Below are 19751 nucleotides of genomic sequence, written 5' to 3'. Positions count from 1 at the left end.
TAAATAAAATAAATGAATTTTTATTTCTTGAGTGAAAATTTTCTTTTATACAGACTTAGGATATTACATAAAGACTGCAGAGTAGCGAAAATCACATTATGTAACATCTCATTAAGATAATAGGATATTTGAATGCATATATTCGTATAATTTCTATTTATCTATTTCTTATTCACATTATATTGAAGCAACTATTAACTCTTTTCAAAAATAACAGTTTGGTTATTGTTCAATATTAAAGTTGTTTCATACTATAACTATATACCGCAAAAAACTATATATAATTTATAATTTTCTTTCTTTTGCAAATATTAATGATGCATTATTATAAAGTATACTGTCATGTAAATATAAAAGAATTGTCACTTAAAGATAAAATAACAACATAGGATGAAACATACAGGAAGACTAATATTTTTTGATTGATTTTCGTATAAGTGCCAATCTTTGTTTATGTGCTTCAGTAACTGTTGCACGTTTGTATGGGCGTACTTCATCTGTGCCAAAACCAGGTATCCACATGTTCCAATTTCTTTCTAAAAGTTGAATAATTCGCATAAATACATTTAATCAGTAGATTATGTCCATAAATATTTGTTTATAACTATTTTTCATAACTCACCTAAGTGTAATTGTACATCTTTTACTTCTACAGTGTTTGCATGACGATGCTTAGCTAACAAACATGCTGCATTTACAGTTGTTTCTACAAAATCATCTGCCAACTGCAAAAGCATTTCTTCTACTTCTTCATCTAATTGTTCAGTGGGATCTACCTCTTTCACAAGATCTTGAAGTCGTGTTTTAGTTAAAAACTGAAATTAAAACAATGTAAAACATTGAATAAAACAAAATTTATATTTTTTATAATCAAAAACATACCTGTGGAAAATCATTGAAGGAACTTTGCTGTTGCTGTTGCGGTTGCTGCTGTTGTTGTTGTGTTGAGGGTTGCTGCACTACCTGCTGTTTTGAAGGTTGTGATACAAATTGCGTCTGTTGAGATTGTGTCTGAGGCTGTAATATCTGTACTACTGTATTACCACTTTGTATATTAGGCACGGTAGATGATGCCTGAGTGTTAGGTCCAATAGATTGTAAACTACCAAGCACAGGTGTCATGTCAGATCCGGCGTTGGTAGTTTGTATGAGTGCCGTTTGTTGTGACATTTTCTTAATTCCTTTACTTACTACGTTTCTTTTATTTAAGTAAATTCAAATAGTCGTAACCTGTAAAACATAGCTGTTTGTTATCATCCAATGCAGATTTACCGAACTACCGTGCGACACAAGCGCGATATATTCTTTAATGACATAACTTTCTAGATACGCGTTTGTCGTATTATATGAAAGTGATGTGAATGTTTACCACTTGAGGTGGCGCATATGTCGTTAATACTTGAAATGTTTCACATCACAATGTCTTGAACTTTGCGCTAAATATTTCCCCATAGCGAGTACTGGATCCCCGTAACGCTTAGTTCAGCTTGTCTGTAAAGAATGAATAGCTTTCTAGTTGTGGGCGCTGTCATCGATAGATTCAAGATGGCTATGGTGCATTACAGAAGAGAAAATTCGAAACGTTTAAACGATAATTTTTAATAATATACAACCTTGAGTTTACTGCAAAGAATTTGGTTGAAGTTTCGGTGGTATATATAACGTTAATTTCTCTCGCAAACGTTGAGAATACCACACAAAAAGAACGAAAACCAAAATGGCATTTTTCGAAGCTAGCTGATTTCAGGAAGAATCTCCAATGCCAGCGGGGAGGATGATTTCCTTAGTTTTGTGGCGATTTCGCCAGTGATCAAGGTGAATTGACTGGCTGTAAGTTTCTTGACCGTATAGTTACTATGTTTAAACGCATATTTTGTTTTTATCATGATATCATATGATATTGATAAAGCATGCTGTCATTTGAAATAAATGTTTTATAACCACTTCTTTAATAATTGGATGAACCCTATACCGAATGTATTGTTTGTAATTTCATCTGTATTATGAAATGATTAAAAAATAAATGCTTATTTAGAAATAGAACTGTTATTTGAACTCAATGTTTTACAACAAATAATATACTAACAAAATATATACATATATTGATGATACTTTATTCTTATGGCAATATTTTTTATGAAACTAATTGTATTATATAGTGTATTTACTAAATAATTATTTTCTTTTCATATGTATATATATTGTAACATAAAATTATCTATTTTCACTTTTCATTTTATACTTCTATACATACTTTTAAGTTCTACATATTTTTAGTGCTATTTGAATGTCAAGTATGACTCCTCCCTTAAATCGAAAACGAAGCTCATCTGTTAGTTTTACAAGAGCTAAAGATGATAGCGAAGATGCTGCAGATGAAATCCATATATCTTTAGCACCATATATACAAACATATTTGGCACATAGTGGACAAGGACTTGGATGTTGTGGAATTAGCCTTCCAGTACCATTCGAACGTGCAGCACCAAGATCTTGGTGGAATCCTAGATTTGATTCAGAAATACTTGAAGATCAATTTAAAAGAAGTGCCTTTCCACAAATTAGATTAAGATTCCGGTATGTAACACAGTATTGCATGTGTGTTTAATCTTATAATGAATATACTAATATGTATCATTTTAGGTATGCTTTAACATACATTTTGTTGGTTTCTTTATCATGGCTGGTATATTTTGTTATAATTGGAACAGAATACAGTACTACAACATGGCCAGCCATAGCAGCAGTTTTCACTATTGTCGGAGCAATGGTATCAGCAGTCTTATATTTAACACATACAGATTATTATAAGAGTTATGTGTTACCAATTTCATTGGGTGTTGCATCCATGCTTTGCATTCTGTCTTTACTTTTTCTCACAATAGTACCACCTTATATAGATGGCTTAACTCTAGTCGGACATTTTGCATTATGTTCTGAGATTTTGTTATTAATTTACACTGTCTTACCAATGCCGCTGTATGCTTGCGTGGGAATATCAACGATTTATTCATTTCTATTTGAATTTTTGACTGCCTACCTATATGGTTCAAAAAGTGCAAGAGAACATTTTTTTAGCAAATATGTTTTCTCAAATACTTCAACAGGGAATGATGCCATTATAGATTACAACAAAATATCAGCACCTGCATACTCATTTTTGAAAAACTTTAATAACAGTCAATTTTTTAATGTGATGCACGATGACAACGAATATACAACTGCAAGTACGAAACAAGTATCAGATTCTCAGAATTCAACACTGTTATCTGCTCTGGGAATGAATTTAAATCAAGAAACTATGATTGGAAAGATGTCTGGAGTTTTGAATGATACAAATGTTATTAAGAACTTAAATTCTAGCATAATGTCAACAATAGGCAACGTTAATTCCACTATAAACGCTTCGTCTAATGATTTAATCTCCAAAGGTATAAACAATGCAACTTCGATATTGAGAGAAAATATATTAACTCATAATAATGGTGAAATATCGAACTATTTGTTAAGTAGCAACATATCTAACCGATCATTTTCGGACGATAATTATTTTTCTACGAATCTTGGAATAAGAATCTTAATGCAGGTCTGCATTCATCTGATAGGTATACATATTTTAATAATGACTTTTGTAAGAATGCGTGGTACGTTTATGAAAGTGGGTCAATCATTATTGGTTCGACGTCAGTTAGAAATGGAAAAACAACTTAAAGAGAAAATGATTCATTCAGTGATGCCGCCTAAAGTCGCAGATTGGTTAATGGAAGAAAGCGAACGTGGAAGGGAACGGGAGGATTCTTTAAAAAAAGGTTCGATACCGTCCAATAATACAGATATTCGTTCATTATTTCGACCATTCAATATGCATTCAATGGAAAACGTTAGTATCCTATTTGCCGATATTGTTGGGTTTACGCGAATGAGTTCCAATAAAACTGCGGAAGAATTGGTTGGCATTTTAAATGATCTTTTCGAAAGATTCGACGATTTATGTGAACATCATGGATGTGAGAAGATTTCTACATTGGGAGACTGTTATTATTGTGTAAGTGGGTGTCCAGAGCCAAGGCCAGATCATGCAAAATGTTGTATTGAAATGGGATTAGGTATATTGTCTTTTTTCTTATTATATCGTACAAATGAAATATGTATGTATAAAATAATTATTACATATACTTCAATAGCCATGATAGAAGCTATAAAACAATTTGATATTGAAAGAAGAGAGGGTGTTAATATGAGGGTTGGAGTGCATACTGGAACTGTACTCTGTGGAATTGTGGGCACTAAAAGGTTTAAATTTGATGTCTGGTCTAATGATGTGACTTTAGCAAATAAATTAGAAAGTACAGGAAAACCAGGAAGAGTTCACTTGAGTGAAAAAACATTAAGCTTCCTTAATGATAGATATCTTACAGAAGAAGGAGATTTAATAAATGGTATTAATAATTATACTTTTATATATAGACAGAAAATAATATATTACTTATTCATCTTAATTCATCTTTAAAATTATATAAAACCAATTTTTTTTCATTACAGGTATTAAAACTTATTTCATTAAAGGTCGAAAATCAGATTTCACCTCTCAATTCATAATGAATATTACATCTCCGAAAAGTATATCGCCTTTGATGCAGTCGCGTCATCGTTTGGCCTCTTGTAATAGTCAATCTAAATCAAAATGTCATTATCTCCACATGGTTACTAATACAAGTAATTACAGAATGAAAGCAAATTCTCTGCCAAGTATTCTAGATTCCGAAAACGGAGATACCGATACCGCAGATGAAAAGGAGGATGCAAGTAAAAGTCCGATATCTGTTGCCAGTTATGGGAAGAAAAAAATGCGGAACAAACCGTGGAAATATTTACAGCGACAACGAACTACTGAAGAAATGACTCCTCTAGAAATGGAAGAAGCCAAAGCAATTATTGCCGAACGATCAAAAACTGAATCTCAATCATACGAAGATCGCAATGGATTTAGGCAGGTCAAAATCGCATCGATAAAAGTTCTTATTTTAATTTTCAACTATGTCATCTCATTCGTATATAAGTTGTATTTCTTTGCAGAATACATCTCAAAATGATATTGAAATGGATCCAAATCCTATACCTTCTAGTCCTTTATTGTCTGGTCAAGAGCCACTCAGTCGTGCCTCTTCTATGTGTAGTAGGAAAGATTCTGGTATCAGAAGTAATAGTAGACGTAGCAGTATACAGCAACAGGTATGCTTACTCGATAGATAATGATATAACTATATTAAAGATACTGTAATATTAAAATTTCAACAAATGGCAGTGTCAGCATGTTCTCTTCGCTCCTGCAGTTAATTTTCATATTTTAGTTATTTTTGATGAATGGTATGGCTCAGGGAGATTTACTGACACACAGAGTGAGTGGCTATTATACTTCTAGTTCGACTTTAAATTCTGTTCATGAGCCGTCTTCTTCGGTACCACCCTATCCATTTCCCCCAGCTGTTACGGACACTTTTGGTGCATGTTTTCATAAATTAAGAAAACAATCTGATCTACAATTAATCAGGTAAATAAACTAAGCTAATGTTATTTTATACGTGTTAAAAAAATATAATCCGTATGATTTTGTTTTTCGTAAAGGTGTGTTCAAGATAACGTAAGTTCTCAACGATCATACTTCGTAAAACCGCCACTTTCGAGTTTGACTCTCTTTTTCAAGAACAAAGAAATGGAAAAGGAGTACAGAGAGAATGCTCACAAGGTTAGCGAATGTATCAGTGGAAATCCACCTACTCTAGCTACCTCGAGATTCAATACGTACTTTGATATTCTAATATCGGCGTTGGTTTACACTGCCGTTACGGTCTCACTGTTTTTACTTTGCGAACCAACGTTATACTATATGATTTTTTTTGTGTATGCTACTACCATTCAAATTATAGCGGTGTCACTTTGTATTCGTCAGCTTTTATATCCGAATATGGTCCATGCAACATTGACACAACGAATATTTAAATTCTTTTCGCAATGGTATCCTTGGCATATTTGTGGTGCAATTTTAGTCGGTTTACCAATTACATCAATTCTCCTTAATTATACGTGCAGTAACTTTCATAGTTTAAATAATTTTGAATACTATTACGGCTACTTGATCTTTGTTGCTTTAGTTCATTTTTGTAATTTCACGCAACTGAATTGCTGGATGAAAAATTTTTTAGTGACATTCATGGGTGTATTGTTTCTTTATCTCGTGATGAATCACGTATTATATAATCAAGAAAATCTCGGTAATCAATTTCTCAACAACTCGTTAAATTATACACAGTCTTCGATGAATCAACGTGTTACTGATTTAATTAGGAATCAACTTAATGAAACTGCTACAAAAAAGATATCGAATAATAGTCCTATTTTCTCATCAAATTCCACAATGAAAACCGCTTTTATGAGACAACAAGAGGCAGAAGTCAGGTACAACGAACGATTATACAATTCCGAGATTTTTTTAGATATGATACTTTTACTTTTGTTAGTTTGGTTTCTAAATCGTGAGTTCGAAATTAGTTATCGGTTAAGTTTTCATGGGAATGCAGTAGCCGCGCGGGATAAAAGTTGTGTACAGTCTATGAAAAATCAAGCCGATTGGCTTTTACATAATATTATACCAAAATACGTTGCCGATCAGCTAAAAACCACTGCTAAGTATTCGCAAAATCACAAAGCCGTAGGAATCATCTTTGCAAGCATAGTGAACTTTAATGAACTTTATGACGAATCTTATTTAGGTGGTAAAGAATATTTGCGTGTGCTTAACGAACTTATCGGTGACTTCGACGAGTTGTTAGAAAAGTCGGAATTCTCGAATGTGGAAAAGATTAAAACTATTGGTAGCACGTTTATGGCGGCAAGCGGTTTAAATCCACAGGTTAGGCAGCAAAGTGAACACGAGTATGCGCATCTATTTCAATTATTAGATTTTGCTGTGGCGATGCATAAAGTAATAAACGATTTCAATCGAGATTTATTAGGTTTTAAATTAATTTTGAGAATCGGTTTTAATTATGGTGACGTTACGGCCGGAGTAATCGGAGCTACGAAGTTGTATTATGATATATGGGGTGACGCTGTAAATATAGCATCTAGAATGGATTCGACTGGAGTCGCTGGAAGAATACAGGTAGCCAAGAATGTTTTAGATGTTCTGTCAGAACAATACGAGTTCGAGCCACGTGGCCAAGTCTATGTTAAGGGAAAAGATAATATGGACGTGTTTTTATTAATAGGAAAAAAGAACCATATTGATACAACGACGAGCACTTAAATTTTTTCAGATGCCTAATGATCAAGTCGGTTGTTAAAGAAATTAATCTTTTACACGTTACATCTATATCGAGCATATAATCTTTTCCGAATCAGGCTTCTAGCAACATTTCGATCTCGTTAAGAATTGTATGAATCTGCGGTATATAAATAGTACCGTTAACGTTACACACCTGAAAAGCGTACCTTACTCTTTAATTGCTCGCTCATTAAAGATATTTATTCTTAACGAAATGTTCACTGTATTTTTTTACGTAATTTAAGAGTATCAGATGCGAAACCTACCAAAACCTACCTTTATAAAAAGTACAAAAATCAAATTGATTCGAAGTAATGAAATTTTTGCCTAATATTGTTCCGAAAAATCTGTACGAAAAACATCTATCGAGACAAATATAGTACGCATCTTCATTGTTTGTGTGCTGAATGGACGAACGATGCGAATGAACGAATGAACGTATATTAAATGACCGACTTTGGTCGTCGTCAAGTTCCTAGTATAAAACGTGCGACTTATTAGATAACTATTTGTTATCATATCTGTAAAAAGCTTTCTAATGTTTTCTTTTCTTAATTCTTCCAATTCGTGTGAGACTATACAATTGATTTCCTTTTGTAGCGCGAATAACTAATTAGAACTATTTATATTGCAATTTAAACAAAAAAAAAATACGTCGAATAACTTTCAAAATAACTCAATATCATAAAAAAAAAACCTCGAATCTCAAAACGTTCTTTAAGTTTTATTTCTTCAGCAAATTATGGTGGAGCCTCTATACTTGCTCTAGCTACAAGTACTCGTTCAGTGTATATTGTTTCTCGTTAATTTTTCGCACGATGAATATTATATTGTGAAGAACCTGTTTTAAGGTTACCATAATTCTCAATGATTCCATGCGAAGCTTGCATTCTGTTTTAGTTAGACGTATGATAGAAATGAGAATTTATTGGTATATCTTATCCTAATATTGTTTCAGGATTTACTGCATTGATTACTATATCAATAATAAAGCCGTAATTTATAAATTACCATTCCGTCATTTTTTAATCTAATGTTTTACTTTTTCTTTTTTTTTAATATCGGTGAAAAGATATACAAGATGATATAAAAACAGTGAAATATTTTCGGCATTTTGCTGCAGTTGTACTTTAGACAATTTTTAGAAGTTCAATACATGAAGCCCTTTTAAATATCCCACTTTTGTATGCGCAAACGTACATACTTATAAAAAATTATAAAATATGTCTTGGATTTTAACATTGTCTTATTCGTACTTATTTCGAAATGTGTTAATAGATTTTACAATTTATACGAAAGTATAGTTACAAGTGTAAATAAACTGAAGGAATATTTATGGGCAGAATATTTTAATTTCATTGTTATTTAATGTGCATATAATCGCATACTTTAAAGAAAAAATTGTTAAACTCTAACGCCGTAATTGGTTTAACTAGTAATAAAATATGAAACTGATTAAAAACTTGTACTTTGTTATAATACAATTTTAATATTATTTTGTTGGAAAATATAGATCTTTATAAATTTTGTTGTATAACATATGCGACATTAATATGATAGGCAAATTGACTGTATTTAACGGGAGATATAATTTAATATCAAATTTTGCTATTTGAATTATCATTTCAACATACATCGAATTAACAAACGGCACTGGTATGATTTAAAATCTTTATATAGCCAGCATTATAAATCTTTTGACTAGCACAGTCTCTATTGCGATAATGTTTCATTTTTGTCAACAATGTGCTTCACCATATAACTTCTGAATTCGTGATGATTGTCACGTAATGTAGTGATCGTGTAACATCTATGATTTTATGTAAAATATTGCCACTATTTGATGTGTAATGGCAATAGCGTAAAGTACTAATCCAATTGTCATGCGACAGCTACAGTGCTGTATTATTCACAATAATGAAATAGAATTAATTAAAGTAACTAAAAAGAAATAACAACGAAACGTGGAAATATTACATGTTCGATTCACATATAAGCATCTAAAATGCTGCATTGTTGTCAATTTTAAATGATAAATAAAAGTTGCATTTAATTGTTGTAACATGTACCGAACAAAAAATCATTTTAACAAACAATAAAGATACCTAAATAAAATTTTAGCATTAAATAATATTATCTTAAAAGAAGGTTTACTTTATGTTCTTGCAAAACAATAAAGATACCTATAAAATTTTTTAGAATAATCATATGAAACATATAATGTACAGCGTTTTCAAAAAGTGTTGATAAATGTACACATTTTTCTCTTGATTAAAAATAATTATAATCAATTCGAATACAAATTTTTATACCAAATCGTAAAATTGTTTTATATAAATCAACAATCTTTGTATTGTACATTAATGAAATATTGTTTACAAAAACTGTGCTACACATCGCGTGATCGCTGAAAACCATGCTGTTTTACATTGTTACAAAAGATTTTATGTAAATCCAAAGAAATAGTAATAAATGCGTAAGACTTAATATACAATTGTTCGATAACCTATTATAGTTAGATTCGTTTAGTTTGTTTTATCAGACGTGCTGTAAGTTCTTATTTAGCGACAAATGTCTTCTTTTTATGTTACACGTGCGTATCTATACGCACCACGCATACAATACATACACACACATGCACGCGCGCACACCCTGGATATTCGAGAAACAAAGTTTTCTGTATACGTTAAAGTCCCGAGTCAAAAATAAGAGGGTTTCACAAATATTGGATTTTATTCTTTTGTTTTTACAGTCTATTCACAAACGATGTTGAACGTGTGCGTAAGCGTATTTCATTTTAATTTTATTATTTATCCAGTATATAAGTAAAGTAGTTAAGTGTAACTTGTGTCGCCCAGACTGTGTATGCACGCGTTCAACTTTACGAATAATTTAAAAACAAAAATCTGCTTAAAAAGAACTTATTCTATGAAGTCCTCTTATTTCAGTTACAGGATTCTTTTATGTATATAGTTCAATCTTTTCTTGTAGGAAATCGTTTTCACGATGATTTATTACTATTTATTAATTCAGACCATGTGCACGCAATATGGTCATCTAAATGGAGTTTCTGCTACGTAGGTCCTGCAAACAAAGCTGCGAACCCGCTATCAGTCGAATTCTCAGATACTTCATCCACGCGTATTGCTCGTTGTCTGTTGTTTCCAAAAACTTCTATTCGTGGTAAATTATCTATCTTAACTTCCTTGCGAAACAACTGACCAACACTTCGACCGATAAGCTGTAATATACATAACATGTGTAAACAGTGTACTATAGCTTTCTTCTTTATTTTAAGTATGATCCTATCAATATTACCTGATTTGTGATTTTCTTAAATAGATCTTTCTTTCCCTTTTCAACTTTATTTCCCTTAGTACTAACTACAGCCATCTTTTCGTCGAAACGTTGTAAATCCGTAGGATTAACGCCCGGAATTTTCTGCATTACCTCAATGATATTCGGAAATTTAGGTCGTAGGCATTCGTAAACTTGTGCACCCAAGGTTATCAAAGAACCTTGATTGGCTTCGTGTTGTCCGTGAAGTTGTAAGCCTTGAAGAATAGCTACCATAATATGTGCTGCCATGGCAGGTGTTAAGCTGCCATCAGCGGCTAATGCTCGTACAACAGGCCCAGTTAACGTTGTAGCCTTCAAACTGGCATTTGAATCGTTCCAAGCTAAAGCCCTGCACAGTATAAATTACTTATTTTAAATGAATTCTATTTTGGAATAAATATTAGATAAAAGGTTACATTTAAATTTATTACCCTAAAACACATAAAACAACACTGTGGCACGTAGACGGGTGACGAAGAACAACAGTTCCTAACTCGCTAACTACTTCAGCGACTATGCAATTTCCACGCGACGAAGGAGGATCTACGGCCATGCCTCCACTGTCTTGTTCCATAATATCAGGAGGTGTTGCATCGCTGGCAGCACCACCAACAAGAGCTACTTTCAACACATCCACAAAGTCTCTCGTCAAATTTCGATTTAACATATCAGCAATAACTTCTTGTGTGTCGGTATTTTCTTCATCTAAACCACCAGATTCATAGAGATGTGCGATATACTGCCACTTCGCACTTAACCTTTGGCACACTTGTTAAAAAATCATTAAATAGTAAATGAATGTACATCAAAAACAAATAAAATGAATGCTGTAATAAAAGATAAAAATATCTTACTATGCGTGGAAACATGGGCCAGTACAGGTACTAGAACACTTTCATAAAATGCAGGTGGACAAGAGTATATAAATGGCTTCATGAAAACGCGTATAATTGGTCGTAATCTATAATCTGGGATCATCTGAGAAAAATAAATAAAATTATTATTATTAAAGCATGAAAAATTTGTTATATTTGCTCGTTTTCATTTGTATATATCGTTACAATCAAATAAAACAAATAATAAAGTCTTACCTCCATATTAGAGAAAACTGAATTAATAAGTGCCGGTGCTAAGCCAGGTAACTGGTAGAAATCTCTCCCAATCATATGACATCCGCTGCCTAGCATATGATAGCATATATCATGAATAGTATTGAGAAACGATTGCATTCGAATTAAAGCCGTAAGCGAAGTTTGGTCAGGTTCAGAAACTCGTTCATTATCGTTTGTGTTATTTAAACCTAACAAATACGCTTTTTCTACTTCCAACAATTCGTGAGCATTTTTGTATCCCTAAATAAAAACAAATAGGAAATAGAAAAAAAAATACTTTTCGATTGTTAAATAAACAGGAAAGCTATCAATATCTTTAATTACCTCCGATAAAGCTGCTAAAGCAGCAGGCGTAAATAGAGCATTCATCGTTCTGAGCAATGCAAAAAGTGTTGGCAATACTGGAATCACATGTGGTGTAGCAGGATTTCTGTATATCGGATTTCCACTTTCGCTAAGTGCAGCTACAAAACTGCCTCTTGCAGCACGATCTGGATCATCCGGGATGGAACACCGTTTCACAACACACAATATCGTACAAATGCAAATCATTAAGTCGCTTCGATTTTGACATGCTGGGTCTTCCGTAACATTTTCAACGGGTGATCGGTCCAAACCTACAAATCTCATTAATTCAAGTGGCCCTTTAAACGATTCGGATCCAAGCGCGATAAATTTTGCTGATGCATCACCAATTATTTCGGCAACGAATCTCGTTTGTCTTTCATAATCACAAAAGTGATTTGATATTAATAACAGTGCTTCATACAGCAAAGTAGTTTCCATCTTAGATAATGGACTAGGCTCTATTGCTAAACCACGAACCATCGTATGTATTTGTTCGAAAACTGGAAGGAGCAGTAGTGGATATTTCAGACTGATTTTAATCATGAGACTAGCTGCATGTCGTCTTACATTCTTTGCTGCTTTAGATCGAGTACCCTTTGTTTCACCAGGTGCTTCAAATACCAGAGCAGCAAAGATCTTCTCCAGGACTCTAGGTAGGATAGCTACTCCTGGCATAGCCATTGAACCAGTTGACATAGATAAGAATACAAAAAGAGCGCTGATGCAAGAAAGTAGCGCAGATAACACCCAAGGATCTTGTGGAGAATAACCGAGACATAATTCCAATAATTGAAGGCCAGTTTGTACACTTGGTCGTTCGTTGATCAGAAGAATTCTTGATACAACCGAATCTAACGCTTGTGCAAGAGCTTCCCATTCAAGATATTGTGGATCATTCTGATCACTTTGATATCGAAGGTCTGCTATACCCTTTGTTATTTTAGCTGTTAACCACTGTTGTACATAACTAAATGTTACTAGTGGTGCTACCATTGTTGCTTGTCGAAATCCTTCCAATAAATCACTTCTGAACCGATGATAAAAAACATTGAATTCTTCTACCGAATCATAGTCCGCGAGACAATATGCACTCATTCCATTAGCTTGTCTACCTTGTGGATATACGACTTTTATAATCTTTGGCGCTGTATTTTCTACATATTTTGGTATGTAAGTTAATAACAATGGATCTTGCTTTATCTGCTCGTGTTTATACAGCATTATCCAGATTGCATTTGCCATGTGAGTTAATGTTAAACTTGAATACATGGTGAAAGTCAATACAGTATCTAAAAATATATTGAAATGTGTTGGTCGAATGCTGGAGCTATCATCTTTGCCCCAAAGTGTACATAATTGAGTTGCCATTCCAGTTAACACCTGAATTTAAAATTAATATATATTATTAACTATAGCTTATTTACAATTAATAATCTGTTTTAATAAACTGAAATTTACCTGTATCAGTTTTTTTAAAAACAAGTAATGATTTTCATGAAATTCGTTTGTTCCAGTAACAGGAGGTGCTGCAGTTGCTGCTGTATAAATATATCTCAAAGCATCTTCAGAAAATAAAATCATCAACTGTTTCCTGTCTTCAGCTTTTCCTTTACGATTTACAATTTGTAATAAACATTCAGCTGCTGAACACTGAAATATTGGGTCTCCCAACAAAAGACATAATATTTGTAGTAATCTACCATCTTCAGCCATGACATGATTGATTGAAATCCATTCCACAAACCCAGTTAGTGTAGATAATACTACCTGTTATGTAACAATAATTAGCATTAATTTCATAAACATAATTTTATTTTTAGAAATCTTTAAATTAAATTTACCTGTACAACTTTACTGTGTGCTGCTGCCTCAGATGTACAACCTAAACTGCTTTTCTTTTGAAATTCTGAAATATGCTGCTCCATTAATCTTAAAAAAAAACTAAAAATTTCAGCCATGTTTGTAGTAAGTGCTTGATATATATCCTTTCTTCTTTGATTGGACTCCAAAGTTTGTAAAAGTGCAACATCTTCTATAAGTCTTAAAAACACTAGAAGGACCAACTCTGTTTGACTTTCACCCCTTGTACAAGCTTGACTGAGTTCTGCTAGGAGTGTAGGCCATTGTTGTGGCCATTCCCTTTTAATCATTTCTACCACAACACGAGAAAGTGCATCTTTGATATGTGCTTCCTCTTGTAATAATGGTTCTGTGCCTTCTTGAAGCAATTTCATTGCATTTTCTTTTATAAATATTTTTTCCGATTGAGATATTTGTGTCCATCGATATTTAATACAATGTTCCATAAGTTGAAGTCCAAAATGACGTACTACAGAACTTCTGTTTGGAGCTTTCTGGGCTAGATATAATCCACATTGTGCACATAGGGGAGATGTTTCTTTAAATCTTTCACAAGCATTATATACTTCCAAACGTTGCTGTTGTGGTACAACTGGTGACATCATCACCTCTACCACTTGAGCAAGTTCTGCTGATATCTGAGCAACACTGCCCACCCCGAACTCCATTCCTACCTATTGCACTGTAATTGAAAGCAATAATTACTTGCTACATTTTGCATGTATATTTGTTGTTATTTTTACTTAAATTTTCATTTTCTTTATTTTAATTTATATTACAATTACATTGGTAATAATGTAATATACAATATATAATGAATATATTCATTAAAAATGTACAATATAAGATTATAAGAATCTTTGTAAGTATCTAACAGCTTTTTTTAACATGTATAAAGATGAATATTTTTATTTGTTGTAACTTTGTAACGTTTAAGTCATAAAATTGATACTCAAATATTTGACCTCTAAAACATATGTGTAAAACATACCAATCACATTATCTGTTCCTTCTTCAAATGATAAAAACCATTAACACTTTTTTCTATCATTTAAAGCACTTTTATAAATACAATATATCAAGGTAAGGTAAAATTCAGTGTCCATGAACATACAATATTTACAAACAACGTGCAAATCTTTACCATTTGGCACAAATTTCAAACAAATAAAATCGAATAAGAAACACTTAAATTTCGTTAAATGACATTTTTTCAGAATTCAAATTCACGGTCGAAATGAATAGAAATAAACGTGACTCGTAAAAGATATCGAAATCCCGTGCGTTCTATGAAAATTTATAGAGATTCCTAGAAATATGCAAAGAAATTAAATGACGTGAAATCGCGTAATTATAATGCAAGAAAAACACGAGGCGAAGCAGCTTGTAAAGTTGTGTAGCATGCCCTGGTAAGCATGCCTTGACAGAAGGCACCTACCTCGTAACGCGATCGTAGATCGAGACGGATCGAAGATACACGTTTGGCAAGAATTCTGCCAGTATAGCTTGTCAATTCATATCTGATGGTCGCTTAAGGAGTCAAAAACTCGCGGCGTGTACAAGTGGTGATCTTATATTTAGTCAAAGAAGTTCGCTTTCGAGAGATATGCGGCACGTTGAACGATTACATATAGCACACGTAAAATACCTACTGCCCTCTACACGGTTTAAATTCAACCTAACCTCTCCTTACAGCGCGTGTATGTTTTTTGTTTATACGAATCCTAATCACGGTTATAACGTAATGGTTATTTGCAATAATTACACCGCAAAAAGATTGATGAACTAAAAAGTAGAATCGTAACGATCATTTACCTTTCTTATATGTTCGTAGAGACTTTTCCCAGTGAAACTTTCAAATGAATTTAATTGATAGAACTTTAAAGGTTATGCCGGTGTTTTCTTGTTGATCGTAATACGAGCACGTCGCTTATATTGGTCGCAATAATACAAATACACGATGGATGAAGCTTTGACTACACCACCTATATTTCAATTACATTTCTCTAAGCAAATATATTGTGTCGAATTATCCCCTTACGAATGGTCTCAACAATTAATTTGTGTCGCCTTGGCTGAAGAAATTGTTATTGGTACTATTAAATTTCAGGTAAAATCATCAAGTTTCATCATCTACGTGTACGCACACAGTGAATTTTTAATTTTCAAACTTTGCATAATACATATAATTGATATTTTATGAAGATAATTTCTTATAATAAAAATTTAAAGTGTAACTTAAAGATTATTTCCTGATTAAGTTGAAAAATATGCAACGTATATTTTAATTTTCTAAAAATGTTAATCAATTCAAAAAATAGATAATAGAATTATAAAAAAGTTTATTTCGGAATAAATAACATTTTGATTTGGTAAGGATGAAGATGAAGCAGTAGAAGACATAGCTTACAATCCTTTTAGAACATTTCGTCATGATACTAGACCACATGCTATTGCTTGGAGTCCTGAAACCTCCTTAAGCGTTGTTCCAAAAGTTATAATGTTTTGTGTTGCTGGAGCAGATTTCAAAATAAGATTATATAGCAGTGATATGAATGAAAATACTGTATGTGAGGTAAAGTGAAAAGTTATAGTAAATGTGCAATTTATTTATTGTCAATAAATATTGTTAACAATGATTTTTTTAATACTAGATGGATGGACATAAGGATTATATAAATTCACTTTGTTATGAAACTGAAGGTGAAATATTGGCTTCTGTATCGGATGATCATACTTGTAAACTTTGGGCTGTGAAAGAAGATGAAAAATGTATATCCACATTTTATTTAACATCTCCTGGAATGAGTGTATGTTTTCACTCTGAAAAATCTGGCAAGCTCCTTGTAGGAGAAAAAAATGGATTGATTCACATGTATGATGTGCGAAGCCAACAAGCAATTATGTCTTTAGATGCAGATATTGTTCCCTTAATGTCAATTGATTGGGGTCCCAATCCATTAAAAGTTGCAGCTATGGTAGCTGGAAAATTAATCCTATGGGATGTATCTAAACCTAGGTAATAAAACTATACATGCATTTAAAAAATCAAATTACAAACAAATTAGTAATTACTTTATGTCAAATGAAAATTTTTCACTTTCAGCCCACCTTTAGAATCAAAACCTCTTCATATTGAAGGAGGATTAACAGTAAAATTTTCTCCTATTCATGAACATTTTGTAGCAAGTATAGGAAGACCAGACAATTTATTGAAAGTTACAAATATAAAAATTGAACAAGAAATACTTTGTGGTCAAGTCAAATTAATAGGTGGTATAACTTGGCATTATAAGTTACCATATATTTGCGCGACGAGTGACAGGGAAATTCGTTTTTGGAAAGTAACTTCAAATTAAAAAATAGCTATAATATTTTATTATTTTTGCTATTATTATTTCTTTATTAATAAAATAGAAAATATTGTGTAATTATAGTTAATTTTTATAAATAAAAGTCATATTTTGTTATAGTGGACATTTCATTGTTGTTTAGTTCTATTAACGTAAAACACATTGTTTATCATAGTTCAAAATATTAAGTACATATACGATTTATTTATGTCGTAGCATTTGTCCATGTCGTGGAAATAATTTTTGATAACTTAGTTTGAATAGTTATATCCAATAATTTGCAGCTTAATTCGTTTGCTTTGCTATAAACCATAAGAGGATTTGGAACATAAACTAATTCATTGAGCAATTGTTTCTTTTCACTGTTTAAAGCATTCAATTCTTTCATAAGAGATTCTATATGTTGATCATTTTTATCTTCTTCTTGTGTTTTGTCTAACAAAAAATTAGTATCAATTTTTTTAAATTAGATTAATTACTAATAATTAATCAGATAACGTTTCTATGTAGTAACTTACTTGTAACAGATGCTATTTGATTTCCAAGTTTGTTAATTTCATACGTTATTGACCAGTATTTCACTGTTCGTTTGTTTAATGCATCTTCCAGTAAATGTTCCATTAAACTGATGTAAGTTTGTATATCATTACTAACGGGTTCTTCGTCTAAATTGCATACGAGCCACTTTAGAAGGGCATAACATAAATAAGCTCTTAAACTAGTTGATACAGGATAGTCAGTTTTTGCAAAAATGCTTCTTTCATTTGTTAAATTTTTAGAATCTAACTGTATAATAATTTTGTACAAAAGACTGCTCCCATTTTGAAATTCTTCTGGGTGTAATGTTTCAAACTGAGTAATTGTGTGTAGTGCATTAACAATATGTTTTAATTTCTGTTCTTTTTCACTAGAAGCTGTAGCTAGTGCAAATTCATGAGAGATGCTCAAGCATAACTAAAATTAGAAATTATTAAACATAATGATCAAATTATCTCTAGTCTTAAAAAAGTTAGCTATTTGGATTTTTACCATTTTCTTGTTTTCTAAAGTATTACAGAAGTTACTTTGACATAAGTCAGTGTAATGAGGACTACAATCCCCGCATATTGTTTCCAAAGCTTGCAATAAGCCATAGTTTGATTTCCCATTCACCCATGTTTGTATCATATCAACATTTACATTTTTCTTAATTATTTTTTCGAATTCTTCCAGAGTTAATAAATGTATTTCTTGGTACTAGAAATAAGTCCATTGTAAGGAATATTAATTAGCTAAAACAACGAATAAATAGATACAAAACATATATGGCGTAAATATACCTTGAGAAATGGAAATTTAATTATTATAGTTCGGACTAAATTGTATTCTGAATTTGTCAAAGCTGTAACTATTGTTTGCTCAGCTAAAGATTTTCCCAGAGTATCATTATTGCATAAAAGAGCAATTTCAGCTGCCGTCATTAACGTACTAACATCTTTACGACGTGCAAGATATTTTATTGTATCAGAAAATTCTCCTAATTTAGCATAACTAAAAATTAAATTATAAAATTATTTACGATATCTATCGTATGATTTATGATTACTTACATATATGCTGCTTCTTCAAAATTGCCTGTATTTACAGTATATTTTGCCCAATGCCTTAGTACATTTGTCAGAACTGGGTCATCTGATTCGAGTTTGCACCTTGCAAGAACATACGCTTCCTTATATAAATTCGCATCTTGAAATACTTCTATAGCTTTATAGGTTTTATGTATACATAGTAAATATGACACTGCTTTATAAGGATTGCCTTCAATTATTAATTGATGTGCATACAGTTCACACATATCTTTCCATGTTCTGTAATATATTATTACTAAATCATTCTTATGATTTTATTAACCCTTTGGAAAAAAGTAAATAATATTACATACTTCATAGAAAGACTAGCTGAAAGTGAAACAAGGAAGTCATTAAGGCGTTTCTTTTTAGCAGCTTCCTCTAAGTTTTGTTTAAAATTATCACACCATAGATCTATCTCTGTGATCACATCATATTTACTTTTTTCATTATGATAGCATTCTAGATATTGATAAAAAAATATAAAATATAATAAATAATTTAATATAAAATTTGACTTTAATAATAAAAAACTTACTTTCATTCGATAAAAATGACATAAAACTGTCTTGTGTTGAAAATAATATTGGTATCATATGATACGACGTATTCTGACTTTCGTCACTACTAACATTTTCGCTTTTCATACTTTTTATGATATTTAAAAGCGAGTTAAGTAAAGGTACTTTTTCATTTGCTGCATTATTGCTTTTCGCAAAATATGATGTTCGCTCAGATGTTTTCTTTTTCATTTCCTTTGATGTTGTTCCTGACTCTGAAATAAATGATGAAAAATCGTTATTAAAAT

The 19751-nt window shown here is 31.9% G+C and overlaps 5 protein-coding genes across 7 annotated transcripts in view; 2 read left to right on the top strand and 3 right to left on the bottom strand.

Annotated features, from left to right (window-relative positions):
* Nucleotides 1-408: 408 nt before the first annotated feature.
* LOC108572545 (transcription initiation factor TFIID subunit 12) lies at nucleotides 409-1481 on the bottom strand. Of its 3 annotated transcripts, none has more exons than XM_017934800.1 (4): nucleotides 1370-1481; nucleotides 883-1230; nucleotides 623-815; nucleotides 409-536 (listed from the first exon to the last, which is right to left on the bottom strand). In XM_017934800.1, the coding sequence occupies exons 2-4, from the start codon at nucleotides 1168-1170 to the stop codon at nucleotides 409-411; spliced, it is 609 nt and encodes a 202-aa protein (XP_017790289.1). In that variant the 5' UTR covers nucleotides 1171-1230; nucleotides 1370-1481. The 3 variants fall into 3 exon arrangements, with proteins under 3 accessions (XP_017790289.1, XP_017790290.1, XP_017790286.1); XM_017934801.1 differs by lacking the exon at nucleotides 1370-1481 and adding an exon at nucleotides 1320-1332; XM_017934797.1 differs by lacking the exon at nucleotides 1370-1481 and having other exon boundaries at nucleotides 883-1347.
* A 292-nt stretch (nucleotides 1482-1773) lies between these two features.
* Nucleotides 1774-7508, top strand: LOC108572529 (adenylate cyclase type 9). Its single transcript, XM_017934781.1, has 8 exons — nucleotides 1774-1830; nucleotides 2278-2577; nucleotides 2644-4106; nucleotides 4185-4439; nucleotides 4543-4994; nucleotides 5077-5232; nucleotides 5352-5551; nucleotides 5626-7508. Exons 2-8 carry the CDS (start codon nucleotides 2288-2290, stop codon nucleotides 7304-7306), a joined length of 4497 nt encoding a protein of 1498 aa, XP_017790270.1. The 5' UTR covers nucleotides 1774-1830; nucleotides 2278-2287; the 3' UTR covers nucleotides 7307-7508.
* Nucleotides 7509-10397: 2889 nt separating this feature from the next.
* LOC108572542 (exportin-5) lies at nucleotides 10398-15484 on the bottom strand. Its single transcript, XM_017934794.1, has 9 exons — nucleotides 15422-15484; nucleotides 13965-14665; nucleotides 13582-13890; nucleotides 12100-13503; nucleotides 11755-12015; nucleotides 11518-11641; nucleotides 11095-11431; nucleotides 10643-11012; nucleotides 10398-10565 (listed from the first exon to the last, which is right to left on the bottom strand). The coding sequence occupies exons 2-9, from the start codon at nucleotides 14649-14651 to the stop codon at nucleotides 10398-10400; spliced, it is 3660 nt and encodes a 1219-aa protein (XP_017790283.1). The 5' UTR covers nucleotides 14652-14665; nucleotides 15422-15484.
* Nucleotides 15485-15881: 397 nt separating this feature from the next.
* LOC108572550 (nucleoporin Nup37) lies at nucleotides 15882-17342 on the top strand. Its single transcript, XM_017934809.1, has 4 exons — nucleotides 15882-16093; nucleotides 16361-16558; nucleotides 16638-17002; nucleotides 17090-17342. Exons 1-4 carry the CDS (start codon nucleotides 15944-15946, stop codon nucleotides 17340-17342), a joined length of 966 nt encoding a protein of 321 aa, XP_017790298.1. The 5' UTR covers nucleotides 15882-15943.
* A 199-nt stretch (nucleotides 17343-17541) lies between these two features.
* LOC108572518 (gem-associated protein 5) overlaps nucleotides 17542-19751 on the bottom strand; it is a 5099-nt gene continuing 2889 nt past the window's right edge. The window contains exons 9-15 of the mRNA XM_017934770.1: nucleotides 19482-19718; nucleotides 19258-19405; nucleotides 18926-19183; nucleotides 18656-18866; nucleotides 18366-18572; nucleotides 17855-18290; nucleotides 17542-17771 (exon numbers count right to left, since the gene is read on the bottom strand). Of these exons, the coding sequence (XP_017790259.1) occupies nucleotides 17542-17771; nucleotides 17855-18290; nucleotides 18366-18572; nucleotides 18656-18866; nucleotides 18926-19183; nucleotides 19258-19405; nucleotides 19482-19718 (1727 nt within the window). The remainder of the gene's footprint in view (nucleotides 17772-17854; nucleotides 18291-18365; nucleotides 18573-18655; nucleotides 18867-18925; nucleotides 19184-19257; nucleotides 19406-19481; nucleotides 19719-19751) is intronic.

Source organism: Habropoda laboriosa, unplaced genomic scaffold (genome assembly GCF_001263275.1).
Source record: "Habropoda laboriosa isolate 0110345459 unplaced genomic scaffold, ASM126327v1 scaffold129, whole genome shotgun sequence".
Lineage (NCBI taxonomy): Eukaryota > Metazoa > Arthropoda > Insecta > Hymenoptera > Apidae > Habropoda > Habropoda laboriosa.
The sequence above is the reverse complement of the archived record's forward strand: the minus strand, read 5'-3'. Positions and strand labels throughout refer to the sequence as shown.

What these genes read in the sequence shown, in the direction of transcription:
- LOC108572550 (XM_017934809.1), top strand. Translation starts at nt 15,944, where the DNA reads ATGGATGAAGCTTTGACTACACCACCTATATTTCAATTACATTTCTCT. An exon ending in TTGGTACTATTAAATTTCAG is followed by an intron (nt 16,094 to 16,360) that starts GTAAAATCATCA and finishes TGATTTGGTAAG; the next exon opens with GATGAAGATGAAGCAGTAGA. An exon ending in TGGGATGTATCTAAACCTAG is followed by an intron (nt 17,003 to 17,089) that starts GTAATAAAACTA and finishes TTTCACTTTCAG; the next exon opens with CCCACCTTTAGAATCAAAAC.
- LOC108572529 (XM_017934781.1), top strand. Translation starts at nt 2,288, where the DNA reads ATGTCAAGTATGACTCCTCCCTTAAATCGAAAACGAAGCTCATCTGTT. An exon ending in AGAAGGAGATTTAATAAATG is followed by an intron (nt 4,440 to 4,542) that starts GTATTAATAATT and finishes TTTTCATTACAG; the next exon opens with GTATTAAAACTTATTTCATT. An exon ending in ATCGCAATGGATTTAGGCAG is followed by an intron (nt 4,995 to 5,076) that starts GTCAAAATCGCA and finishes ATTTCTTTGCAG; the next exon opens with AATACATCTCAAAATGATAT.
- LOC108572542 (XM_017934794.1), bottom strand. Translation starts at nt 14,651, where the DNA reads ATGGAGTTCGGGGTGGGCAGTGTTGCTCAGATATCAGCAGAACTTGCT. An exon ending in CACACAGTAAAGTTGTACAG is followed by an intron (nt 13,891 to 13,964) that starts GTAAATTTAATT and finishes GTTACATAACAG; the next exon opens with GTAGTATTATCTACACTAAC. An exon ending in TTTTAAAAAAACTGATACAG is followed by an intron (nt 13,504 to 13,581) that starts GTAAATTTCAGT and finishes TTTTAAATTCAG; the next exon opens with GTGTTAACTGGAATGGCAAC.
- LOC108572545 (XM_017934800.1), bottom strand. Translation starts at nt 1,170, where the DNA reads ATGTCACAACAAACGGCACTCATACAAACTACCAACGCCGGATCTGAC. An exon ending in CCTTCAATGATTTTCCACAG is followed by an intron (nt 816 to 882) that starts GTATGTTTTTGA and finishes TTTTAATTTCAG; the next exon opens with TTTTTAACTAAAACACGACT. An exon ending in AGATGTACAATTACACTTAG is followed by an intron (nt 537 to 622) that starts GTGAGTTATGAA and finishes TTCAACTTTTAG; the next exon opens with AAAGAAATTGGAACATGTGG.